This window comes from Salminus brasiliensis, chromosome 17, assembly GCF_030463535.1.
Source record: "Salminus brasiliensis chromosome 17, fSalBra1.hap2, whole genome shotgun sequence".
Taxonomy (NCBI): domain Eukaryota; kingdom Metazoa; phylum Chordata; class Actinopteri; order Characiformes; family Bryconidae; genus Salminus; species Salminus brasiliensis.
The window spans coordinates 4,220,659-4,233,695 of NC_132894.1; the positions used below are offsets into that span (position 1 = coordinate 4,220,659).

The 13,037-nt window shown below is 41.8% G+C and overlaps 1 protein-coding gene across 3 annotated transcripts in view; it reads right to left on the minus strand.

Moving 5' to 3' along the window:
- fbn2b (fibrillin 2b) overlaps positions 1 to 13,037 on the minus strand; it is a 105,205-nt gene that overhangs the window by 17,677 nt on the left and 74,491 nt on the right. For all 3 annotated transcript variants that reach the window (XM_072659890.1, XM_072659889.1, XM_072659891.1), the window contains 19 exons: positions 12,537 to 12,659; positions 12,279 to 12,401; positions 11,406 to 11,531; positions 11,044 to 11,166; positions 10,390 to 10,512; positions 9,741 to 9,902; positions 8,988 to 9,056; positions 8,502 to 8,627; positions 7,656 to 7,781; positions 7,395 to 7,544; positions 6,311 to 6,382; positions 6,073 to 6,198; positions 4,694 to 4,819; positions 4,246 to 4,371; positions 2,541 to 2,657; positions 2,124 to 2,252; positions 1,888 to 2,007; positions 717 to 842; positions 381 to 533 (listed from right to left, as the gene is read on the minus strand). In XM_072659890.1, coding sequence (XP_072515991.1) covers positions 381 to 533; positions 717 to 842; positions 1,888 to 2,007; positions 2,124 to 2,252; positions 2,541 to 2,657; positions 4,246 to 4,371; positions 4,694 to 4,819; positions 6,073 to 6,198; positions 6,311 to 6,382; positions 7,395 to 7,544; positions 7,656 to 7,781; positions 8,502 to 8,627; positions 8,988 to 9,056; positions 9,741 to 9,902; positions 10,390 to 10,512; positions 11,044 to 11,166; positions 11,406 to 11,531; positions 12,279 to 12,401; positions 12,537 to 12,659 — 2,346 coding nt within the window. The remainder of the gene's footprint in view (positions 1 to 380; positions 534 to 716; positions 843 to 1,887; positions 2,008 to 2,123; positions 2,253 to 2,540; positions 2,658 to 4,245; positions 4,372 to 4,693; positions 4,820 to 6,072; positions 6,199 to 6,310; positions 6,383 to 7,394; positions 7,545 to 7,655; positions 7,782 to 8,501; positions 8,628 to 8,987; positions 9,057 to 9,740; positions 9,903 to 10,389; positions 10,513 to 11,043; positions 11,167 to 11,405; positions 11,532 to 12,278; positions 12,402 to 12,536; positions 12,660 to 13,037) is intronic.

The window sequence follows — 13,037 nt, forward strand, 5'->3', positions numbered from 1 at the left end:
CCTAGTGGATACTAAATAATTCATAGTGGATACTGAATAAATCATAGTGAACACTAAATCATTTATAGAAGATATCGAATAATTCGTAGTGGATACTGAATAATTCATAGTGGACACTGGATCATGCATAGTGGACACTAAATCATGCATAGGAAATACTAAAAGATTAACAGAGTAGATACTAAATAGTAGGTATTGAATAATTCCTTGCAGATCTTGCATAATTCATAGTAAAAACTAAATAATTCATGATATATACTAATATACTTTATACTTTATAGGAAGTAGAAAAGCTACCTACAGTTTAAGGATTTTTTTTAATTAATAGGTACAGAGCTGTCTGTGTGTGTATCTAATGCCTACTCTGAGTTAAGTCTCACCCTCGTTCTCCCGGGGGCAGAGTTCACAGGGGTCGCCCCATCCCTCGCCGGGCATTTTACTGCAGCAGCACTTGGCCTTGGTGGTGTTCAGAGCTTTGGGTACGGAGCATTTTCCAGCCTCGAAGCGCGTGAAGCAGAAACTCTCCCGTGTGTCTTAGAGGAGAAACAGGAGGGGATAAGAAGGCATCTCGACCTACACACCCCAACTCCCAAACTCAAACCCTACAGAGCTTCAGCACCGACGACGGCTGTCAATATCAATAATACAGGTAATTACATGATTAGCTGTGTCTGCATCTGTGTAAGTGTGTGTTGGGAACAGTGGGCTGAACTCACCGAAGCAGCGGCGGCCGTTATCAGACAGAACGAAACCGGGCTGACAGATACACTGGAAACTCCCCGGGGTGTTAATACAGGTGCCAAACTGACAGATGTTGGGTTCAACCTCACAGTCATTAATGTCTGTGAAGTGAGAGAGAGAGAGAGAGAGAGAGAGAGAGAGAGATGCATCAGAGTTACAGGATCTAGAGGCTGTGTGTAGTCTGAAGGTAAAGGTTAGAAACACGGCCCAGAGGAGCTCACTAACAGACGGAACGGGTCACTCTGGGACGAGAACAAAGGAGATGGTCAATGGCGTGTGTGTGTAAGTGTCTGTGTGAGAGATGTAAGTGTTTGTTGTGTGGTTTTGTACATTTTCAGAACAAAAATACCTTGATTGTTTGTAACCAGAGAGAAAACAGTACCAACCAAACTTTGTCTTCCAAACTAGCTCACAAGATACACTGTATGGACAAAAGTATTTGGACACACCTATTAATCATTGAATTCAGGTGTTACTTTCAGTCCTATTGCCACCACAGATGTATCAAATCAAGCCCCTAGAATGAAAGAATGGGAGGTTCTAAAGAGCTCACTGAACTCCAGCGTGGTTCTGTATGTAATAGGAGACACCGCTGCACCAACAACAACGACGACAAGTCAGCTGGTGAAATTTAGACCTTCCCTCCTAGATCTTCCTCCATCAGCTGTAAGTGGTATTATTATTGAACAGTGGAAACGTTTGGGAGAAACCACAGAGAGCAACTCAGTGTCCTCCGAGTGTCCGACCATGTAAAGTAACAGAGCGGGGTCAGGGCCGAGTGCTGAGCTCAAAGCAGAGTGCAGAGAAGTCTCCAACTGACTCTATAACTGCAGAGCTCCAGACCTGCCACTGCTGTTAAAACTGCAAAGAGGGATCAACTCCATATTAATACCTATGGAGTTAAAACGGGATGTTCTCAGCTCATGTAGGTGTCCCAGTACTTTTGTCCAAATCATTTATCAACTGCTTTATTCAAAATGAGAAATTTTTTGTCACTTTTTACTGTATTTATATACAGGTATATATATATATATATGTGTGTATATGTGTGTGTGCTCATAACTGTCCACAGCTGTCTGCAGAGAATTCAACTCTATGCTGCATCAACTGCTAAACATAGCCACTTCTCTATGTAACGCAACTCACCGATACACTGGTCGTTCTGCACAGCGTAGCCTGGGGGACAGATACAGCGGAAAGAGCCCACCAGATTCTGACAGGTACCCGGGGAGCAGGTGCCAGGGTGCGCCACACACTCGTTTATATCTGGAGTTAAAATAAGAGCAGGTTAATAGTGACTAAACACAGCCCTGTATGGGCAATTTGTTCCCCAACTTCAGTTTATTAATGGTGGAGGCGTAACCGTGTTGGTGGAGTCTTACCTGCGCAGTTCTTATTATCAGGGGTGAGCTCGTAGCCGTCCTGGCACAGGCACTTGAAGGAGCCCAGGCTGTTGATGCACTGACCATGCCTGCAAACCTGGCCGGACAGCGTATTGCACTCATCCACATCTACTCACACAGACACAGAGCAAAGTCAGACATGCAGTACACAATAAACAGGGCCGCACAGTGTCACTGATGTGAAGCACCACTCTTCTGACAAGCTAAAAGCTACTTAAGTACTAATTGCACACCCTTGTGGAGGATAACCAGCTTGCTAAATGCAATGACTATCAATATAATATGACATATATATATGTTTATAATAACGTAAAAATACTTCAAATATTAGCCATTATTGCTAATTGTTCCTAGGTTCTAGCTACTGTGAAGGTGGAAATGTCTGGAAAGACTCACCCATGCAGTCGTTGTTGTGCGTGAGCTCGAACCCGGGGAAGCAGAGGCAGTTATAAGAGCCCACAGTGTTCTTACATGTCCCGTTACCACACGGCTGCCTCTCACACTCATCGATATCTGTCAGAGAGAGCCAGAGAGTGATGTAAAATGCCAATAAATGTAGCATAATAACAAACGTAGCAAAATTATCTTTACTGTATAACATATACAACAATCAAAATATCAAAAATATCAAAATATATCAGTCAATCAAAAATATATGCAGCTTTATTTGCAACCATTTATTCATGACAGATAAAAAGAAAAATGTTGCACTAAAAATATAAGCATAACAAGCTAGCTTGTGTTGGCCAGACTAGTAAATAAGCTACGTTAATATGATGTATAATTGAATTTTTGCAATAATTATAATAATAATTGTAGTGATATTGTTGTCATGTTTAGTTAAATAAATATATGTTGTAACAGTTTAAAAGGCAGATTGTTAACTGCCCCCTTGCAATAGTACCACAGCCCACTAGGGGTCCACTGGTAGCTCAGAGAAAGTGGAGTGATTCTAAGGGCCCTATCTTACACCCTGCGCGAGGCGCTTCGCGACGTTCATTGCTATCTTACACGCCGCCAACAATCTATTATTTTCACGACTGAGGTGTGTTCAGGTCAATTTCTGGCGAATTGTTGTCTTGGCAACGGAAAACACAGGTGACCACTGACTAAAAACAACCTAGGCAGACGTCAACAGTCAGACGTTTGTTGCCATCTTGGCAGTGAATTGTCAACACAGGTGCTTGTCCAGCGCACGTACACCCCCTGAAATAGCAATCCGCCTCAGATCACACCTGCCTCTTAAAGGGAACAGCGACCGACACTCTGATTGGTTTATTACTGCATGCTACGCCCAAAACACACCCATGATTAATTAAGAGCCCTAGTACATGACTTTTGAGCCTAAGCTCCCAAACAGCTGCTTTCACTTTTAAATGTTACTCTACTTATTTCATATAAGAAATGTTTAAGAAATGTTAAGAAACACTGCGTTGTTGTTCTGTTTATTTAATACTTAATATAAGTTAATATAACTAATTTTATTTCAATGGAACAAATTAACTATAATTTTTTAAGTAAAATCACCAATTTTAATGAGGTGTTTGGATGCACTGATATTGCAAGTTCTAGTGATGCTGATATTTTTCATTCAAATATGGATCGATGCTGATTCCTAATCATATCTAAACTGTGGAAATCGGGTCTAAATCCATCTGGATCAGAATTACACAGCAAAATAACCATCGTTTTTTAAATCACTAATAATCATCATGAATAAAAGCTGATATTTTAGTGCAATAATCATCTGAAGCTGCTCTTCTGGAATAAATACCAAAATACTAATAATTGGCTTCAAATATCGGTCGGCTCTAAACATCAGCCCGATACTGTTATGCTGTTATTAAGGTAATAAGATTCTGATATTATATTATGAAGCCCTAATCCTAATAAAGGTGATAAAGTTAATGTGCGTAAAGTTGTTTTGTTGAAAAATAAAATAAGAAGTAATAATTAAAAGCATTTAAAAATGAATTAAAAGCAGTTTTGTCATTTTTTCTTTGTATGAAACAAAAATACATGGTCAGATTAATAATGTAAATAAGGCATTCATTATGTAAACACTTAAATATCTGTGTACTGTAAATAGACACACACTCACCCATGCACATGGTCTGGTCGGCTGTGGCCTTGAAGCCGTTGTCGCACAGACAGCGGTAGCTGCCCTGCATGTCGATACACTTCCCGTGGCTGCACACGTTGGGCTTTTCCTTACATTCATTCCGATCTGTGATAAACAGTCATAGTCACATTCAGTCCACAGCACTGCACAGGGTCACCTTTAACAAACTGAGGGTGTGTATGAGGGTCCACGCTGCTTACGCTCAGAACTACAGAACTTTTATATTGTTGCTGTTCAAAAATAAGTAAATAAATAAATAAATAAACAAAGTGACTCCATAGTAATTGCTGAATGATTTACGGAAGTGGAATAATCAGGCAGGTTAGCTATAATAAGGGCAGTCTGGTTCTGCAGTTCACATGTCTGCCTCCCCCCATGCTGTGAGTGAGAGGGTACGTCCTGGGTGGTTCTGTGAGGCAGGACTCACCCACGCAGGCTCCGCTGGGGGACAGCTTAAAGCCGGGAGAACACTCGCAGCGGTAGCTCCCGGGAATGTTGATGCAGTTGGCATTCCGCTGACACAGGTTATCCCCGCTGTTGCACTCATCGATATCTGGAGGAAGAAGAAAGACAGAGGAGGGAGAGAGAGAGAGAGAGAGAGAGAGAGAGAGGTAGAGAGAGAGAGAGAGAGAGAGAGAGAGAGAGAGAGAGAGAGAGAGAGAGAGAGAGAGGTATAGAGAGAGAGGTGTAATCAGTCAGCACAGCTGTAAATGTCCAGTAGGAAAGCAGTGAGAGGTAATGGATCAGCAGAGTATCCCGGGGCAGTGTGTGCTTTAACAACAAATTAAAGAGGTCTAGCTGTGACTGTACACTCTGATAAGACCAGTGTGTGTGTGTGTGTGTGTGTGTGTTATGTTTGAATGTGTTTATGTGAGCATTTCACTCATGATACAGAACGCAAACATTTGAGGATTTCCCCGTGTTTGTTGTTTACGGGCTCTGTTTTTGTTTGTTTAGAAGCTCTGTGTTTGTTTGTTTGTTTGTTTTAAAGTTCTGTGTTTGATTAGGAGCTCTGTGTTTGTCTGTTTGTTTTGAAGCTCTGTGTTTGTTTGTTTTGAAGCTCTGTGTTTGTTTGTTTGCTGAATTATTTCTATCTGTAGCAGCTCTGTTTGCTCCTTTCTTTATTCTTTCTTTTAAAGCTTTGATTGTGTGTGTGTTTGTTTGTTTTGGGGCTCTGTGTTTGTTTGTTTTGGGGCTCTGTGTTTGTTTGTTTTGGGGCTCTGTGTTTGTTTGTTTGGGGGCTCTGTGTTTATTTGTTTTGAAGCTCTGTGTTTGTTTGTTTTAAAGCTCTGTGTTTGTTTGCTGAATTATTTCTATCTGTAGCAGCTCTGTTTTTCCTTTCTTTTTTCTTTCTTTTAAAGCTTTGATTATGTATGTGTTTGTTGTCGGTTTTTCTTTCTTATCTTCTTTTGTTTAGGAGCTCTGTGTCTGTTTGTTTTTGTATTCATTAGTTCCTTTCTTTTTTTCCTTTGGAAGCTCTGTTTGTTTGTTTAGGAGCTCACTGTATTTTTCTTTCTGACTTTTTCTCACGCTGTGTTTGTGTTTGTGTTTGTTTGCATATTTCTTTTTTTTCTTTGTTTCTTTCTTTCTTTGTTTCTTTCGTTATATGGTCTGTTTGATTGTTTAGGAGCTCACATCAGTGTGTTTAACAGTCTCATCTGTTCAAAGTAAAGTGACCACTGTGATAAAGGTGAGGTAGATGTGATTAACAATACAACTGCCTTTCAATCAGACAATCAGACTAATTGGTGTGTAAATGTTATTAGCGTATGTGTGTATGTGTGTGTGTGTGTGTGTGTGTTGTACCTTCACAGATGAGCAGGATGTTGTTGTAACTGAAGCCCATGGGACACTCGCAGCGGAAGCTGCCGATCTGATTGATGCACACTCCGTTGGCGCAGATCCCTGGGATCTCCCGGCACTCGTCGATATCTAAATCATCACACACACACACAGTTCAGGTTACACATCATTAAAAGTGTGTTTGAGGGAAAGCCATGTCTGTATAGGTCCTGCGTTCGATGTGGAGTGAGGAATGTCTTACCGATGGGTTTTCCAGTGTGAATATCAATGATGAAGCCTGGAGCCTGATTACCACACAGGAGCTGATACTCAGCTACAGAAAACACACATAACCATTAGTGTAAAACACACACACACACACACACACACACACACAGGCTGAGACAGGAATCACATCATTACATCACTGGAATCACTTCTTGTATCAGTATTTATATCCTCGCTGTCACTGAAAAACCCTGTATCTCCAAAACTGCAACTTTACAGGAGAAGGAAAAACCTTCCCAACTTTCCATGGACGTCAATGTAAAAACAAATTATAGCACATATATTTGGAGCATTTCTATTGGTTCATTCGTCTTAGTAAATGGAGAAATAGAGAAAGTAAATAACAACTGGCAGATTTGGTCAAAAAGTGAAAAACAATTTTGGAGGATTTTTAGTAACATTGATGATCTATTAATATGTAATAATAGTATTACATAATGTAAAATAGTATTTTATACCCATATATTATATTCAAGAATTGTTAAGTACAATGTAAATGTAAATATTACAAACAATTGACCATACAGTTAATAATAAGATTTAATATTTATAGATTTAATTTATTTATAGTAGTCATAGATACTAATTAATTTATTATTATTATTATTATTATTATTATTATTATTATTATTATTATATTATCATCATCATCATCATCATCATTATTATTATTATTATTATCAATAATAATAATAATAATAATAATAATAATAATAATAAAATGAATAATTATTAATTATTTATTTAGAAATTATTTATTATTAATTTAAAAAAAAAATAATAATATATTTCTTTTATATGAGCATGTTGGGTGTAAACAGTGTATAGTTGGTGTAGAGTAGTGAGCAACAACACTTTCTGGCCTTCCACATAACAGACTGGGGTTCGATTCCCCGGCCAGGCAAGCACGCCACTCTACACCAATAAGAGAGAGAGATCGAGAGAGCGAGAGAGAGAGAGAGAGAGAGAGAGAGAGAGCGAGAGAGAGAGCGAGAGAGAGAGAGAGGGAGTGAGAGAGAGAGCGAGAGAGAGAGTTCGTACTGTGTGAACACACTCACAGGTAGCTGGAGTGGGACAGGCCTCACAAGGCTTGTTCCAGGCTTTCCCCACGTTATAAGCACAGCAGCACATTTTCTTGGTCATGTTGAAGGACAGCTCGTTCTCACACGTGTCGTTGAAGTTCCGGTAACACACACTCTTCCTCATGTCTAAAAAAAACAACCAAAAAATAAAAAATCACGATCCAGCTTGTGCTGCATTTTGGGTGAAGGTGTGAACGCTGTGGGCGTCCAGGTCATAAGGCTGTAGGTTTACGTTACCCATGCAGTTGTTTCCTCCGTTGACCTGCATGTACTCTGGGGGGCAGACGCAGGTGTAGTTGCCCAGGGTGTTGTAGCAGGTTCCTGGCCCGCAGATGCCAATGTGGGCTGTGCACTCGTCAATGTCTGGAGGGGCGGAATCACGTTCAGTTCAGCCAGCGTCATGACAAAGATGGTTTAACCCTTTCAGGCCACAATAACACACACATTCCCATTGCTGGATAGACTTTTCCTCTATCGGATATCCCATCCGGCACCTTTCTACACACAATCTCCATTCACATCAAGTATGATTGCGATTGATTGATTTGCAGTGTAATTTGTAAGGTAGTGAAGCCTTTACACCATGGTTTTTGCTCATGAATTTCCACTCTTTCCTTTTCTCTGCTCCCCGTCTGCTTTTGCCCTCTTTAATGACCCTCCTCCACATGAGTGCTCTTTACCAAAGAAAACTATAGTTCACAGCTCTTTTTAAGCATGACAAGACTAGGATGCACATATAAGCTGTTTTGCCACCATCTAGATGCTAATTCGTGTGGTCTGCAACCATGAAAACTGAGCCCTGATTGGTCAGCCTGATTTAAATGCATCCACAAAACACAGAAAACTGAAAAATCTATGCAGCGCCGCAGTCCGTCAGTTTCAGACGTTAGTTTCAGGGCCTTAAGTTCTGCTTTTGTGAAGCTAGCCTCACATAAAATGACCTAAAAACATGGGGACGTCCATCCAGAACTCTTGGCCAGGCCCTCATCCAGCGCAGGGTTTCGGTTCCGGGGGGTGTCGGCTCTAATTTAATGGAACGCCGTGCCGGAGGTCAGTGGGCCTGTTTGGCTGGACTTGTCTCACCTTCACAGATGCGCGTCTCCTCGTTCAGGTAATATCCCGCCGGACACTCGCACTGAAAACTGCCAAAGGTGTTCACACAGTTACCGCCCTGGCACAGACCCGGCAACTCCTGACATTCATCAATATCTGAAAGAGAGAGAGAGAGAGAGGGAGAGAGAGAGAGAGAGAGAGAGAGAGAGAGAGAGAGAGAAAGGTCGTTAATGCACACATTGGAGCATAAACCGCAAACCCATTAGCTATCAACAACAATTCCAGCAATGACAAGGGCACTGCACACACACACACACTCACACACACACACTCACACACACACCAAATGATACACACACGCTAATATGGCAAGGACAGTAGTGCTGCACAAACAAACAAACACACACACATACAGAAATTGCAAGGACAACAAGACCATGCACTTACACACACAGACAGACAGACACACACACACACACACACACACACACACACTGCCAGCAGCAGTGTTCTTACCCTCCAGGATGACTGTGATGGGGTTGGGTCTGAAGCCTTCTCCTCCAGGACACAGAGTTTTATACTCGGCTACAAACAGAGAACATTCACAAGAGCTCATTTTTACTGTGGGAAACATTGGGGTGGGCGATATGCCAATTATTATTAATCCTAATAATCCTAATATTCAGTTATTAGTCCTAACACAGAAACCATTATGAATTATTAAATAACCGTTTAGCACATTTTGTGGAGTCCCATAGGGGTTCTGTTGTAGGGTTAGTGAATCTGATGCTAACTGTGACAGTAATGGGGACAGAGCTGAAATGTAGGACTACACATAGCCATAACATTAAAACCACCTCCTTGTTTCTACAATTATTGTCTATTTTCAGCAGCACTGCTGTTTTTGATCCACTCGTATCAGCGCAGCACACACTAACCCACCACCACCATGTCAGCCAGTGTCACTGCAGTGCTGAGAGCGACACACCACCCACCCTACCTCCTCTGCTGTGGTCCTGCAGGGTCCTGAGCACTGAAGAACATAGTGAAAGGAGGCCAATAACAAAGTATGCATAGAAACAGATGGATACAGTCTAGAATTACAGAAGGGTGTATCAGATATAATGGACAATGACTCCAGAAATAAGAAGGTGGTCTTAATGTTATGGCTGATCAGTGTATACACAATATGTTCACGAGAGTCATTTCTAGTATCCCACTGCGTTTCTGAGACTAGTGAGACACTGTTTATGTGTGTGTGGGACATACTGGAGTTTACAGGGGGGCAGAGTTCACATGGGTTCCCCCAGGCTCCACCCAGAGAGCAGCAGCAGGACGCCCGAGTCACGCCCACTCCGATTTCTGCGCTACAGGAAATTCCTCCGTCACCACGGTCCAGTGTGTCCAGGAAACAGTTGCCCACCCGGGTGTCTGCAGGGAGAGACAGTAAGAGAGAGTAAGAGAGAGAGAGAGAGAGAGAGAGAGGGTTCAGTCTAGTTCGTCCAAACCCTGTGAGTGACTGACAGCGACTGTCAGGGGTTGAAGAGCTGAAAACCCGCCCAGAGAAGAGTTTCTGGACTGTTCACGACATCCTGAGTATTAGAACATCAAGAAAAGGACACTTATGATTCTGGTCAAACCACTGTTGTTGGTGTGGGGACTTCTTCTTCTTCGTCTCATCCCTGGTCCTGCCCTGTCTTTCTTCAAACCTAGTGTCTAGTCTGTAGCCCCGCCCTCTCATCATTACCTCCATGTGTTCCCTATCTTATTGTTGTTCATCTCTGGCCCGTGTTCTCTGCCCTGTAAGTCTTCTGTCTTCTGCCTAGGTCAGTTTGTAGTGCTGGCGAGTAAAAAGTTTTTGAACCCCTGTTCCTGTTCTGAGGTGATGGTGACACACACACATACAACACACACTCACCCACACAGCCCACTCCTGTGGGATTGAGCTCAAAGTCTGCAGGACAGTTACACAGGTAGCTGCCGGGCATGTTCACACAGAGGCCGTTGATGCAGTTCACTGGGTCGGCGCATTCGTTGACGTCTGGGAGAAAGAGAAGCATGAAGGAATCAGATTAGGACACGAAAATAAGACATGATAGGAAAGGCCTAAGAGGAGCAATCAACAATGTTCCACAGTGCCCTTAATTATATTTCTTATAGAAATAAAAACTCCATTAGCTCCCAACATTCATATGTGTATGAATTATGATATTTAGGAGCAGATGGGATTTTAATTTCTCTGATAAATATAATTAACATTAGTATTGCTGGTAGGTCCGAACAAATGCATATGCAGTATTTTGTAAATGACCATATAAATACATTACTGAAGAATATACAGAAGTACATTAGAAAATATGCAAATGAGCCAAGAGGAACCACTCTCGCAGTATGGGGTGTATATAGACAATAAAAAATAATGCTATATTACTTTATTGATTATCATTATGATCGATTACTTATCAACTGCCCTGATATTGGAGCCTCAATTCCAAAAGTCAGTGCAGCTCAATTACCAGTAATGTCCACTTATACTTATTCAGTGCTCCCCAAACTGCAGCAGCCTCCTCACCTGTGCAGTTTCCTCCACTGCGGTCCAGTTCGTAGCCGTCGTCACACACACACCGGAACATCCCGGGCAGATTCTGACACATCCCGAACACGCAGATGTTCTGGAAGTTGCACTCGTCGATGTCTGTGTGTGGATAAAGACAAAGACAGTGGATGATTCTGACATGACTGGGAAAGATCTGTGGGAAGAGTGGAGCTGTAATGATTGTCATAACAACAACCATTAATTATTAAATATTATTAGCAATTATTTACCAACCTGTTAGTTCTAAAATAATAAGTACTATGGCAGTGGATTTGTATGTGTGTATGTGTGTGTGTGTTGTGACTGTAGAGTATGTGTATGTGTGCAGGTGTGGGTACCTTGACAGGCCTTGCTGTCCTCAGTGGGAGTGAAACCCATCTCACACTCGCAGCGATAGCCCCCGGGGGAGTTCAGACACTGACCGTTCTCACACAGGTTCACATTCTCCGCACACTCATCCATGTCTGATGAGGAAAAGAATGAAGTAAACATATTATGAAGATATTATACATATATACATAATATATGGATAAAAACCTTGTATCTTCAATTTTGCCATCCATTTTGACTTTTTGTTGTAATGTGAATTACATCTGGCAGTTGCTCTTCATACTTTAATGATGCATGGAACAACCTAAATGCTCCAAAATATATATAGATATCGCACACTTTTTGGACAAAAGTATCGGGACACCTGCTCATTCACGGTTTCCTCTGAAATCAAGGGTATTAAAAAGAATGGATCTGCTTTTGTTGGAGTAACTGTCTCTACTGTCCGGAGAAGAAGACTTTCTACCAGATTCTGGAGGAGAACTGCAGTGAGGATTTGATTGCATTTAGTGACAAGAGTGTCAGTGAGGATGTTGGATGATCACCACCCCACCTCATCCTCAACTCCCCAAGTCATCCCAAAAGTTCCTCTCATTCCAGAGAACACAGTTCTTCCACTGCTCCACAGCTCAATGCTGCTGGGGGCTTTATACCCCTCTAGCCCATGGCTGGCATTAGGCAGCATGGTGCCGGAGAGTCCTATTCTATTGATTCTATTGGCAGTACTTCTATACAGGGACTTGACTAGCTGTGTGTGTGCCTTTGCACATCTGTGTCACTATATATATATATATATATATATATATATATATATATATATATATATACACAGTAGTCTTAAGCAAAATAACAAAATAATAAGTGAAAGTCAGTTGGCGTACCTGAGCATGAGAAGCCGTCTCCGTTGAAGCCTTCTTTGCAGGCGCATCGGTAGGATCCCGGTGTGTTTACACAGTTAGCATTGGGGTTGCAGTTGTGCTCCTCAGTGGAACACTCGTCCAGATCTGGACAAACAGAATGTGAGGTCAGACCAAAGGGACTAGTCATTTGATACGTCTACACTGCTGAGCGGTGACTGTGGGAAAATGAGCAAATAATACTGCATTTATTCATCCCAGGGCCCAGGTGGTCTCACTCACCCACACATTTGATGCCGTCTCCCACCCAGCCGTCTCTGCAGCGGCATTTGAAGCTTCCAGGAACGTTGACGCAGGCAGCGTGCATGTCACAGTTGTGAGCTCCAATCTCACACTCATCAACATCTAAACCACAACACAAAAACATATCATCACTCAACAGAGTTTCCCAGCTCGAACACTCCCACTGCAGCTCAGGAAGAGCTGCAAAAGGGCAGGACTACTCTAGGACCACTGAGCTACAGATTTAATACTGTACAGTTGTACTGTAAAGCTCCCTTAAACTCCCCTAAACTTTTAATGGAAGCCCACACTTCATAACTTCCAGAATTTACATCAGTTTCATAGGTCCTATGATTGAACTATGATTGATCCCTGTGGGACTCAATAGTATTACTAAGCTAAACAATAGTATTTTTACATGTAAGGCATTTAGCAGATTACTTTAACAATAGTATTTAGAATTTAATATTGCTGACTGAATATGCTAAAGACAATATGCTG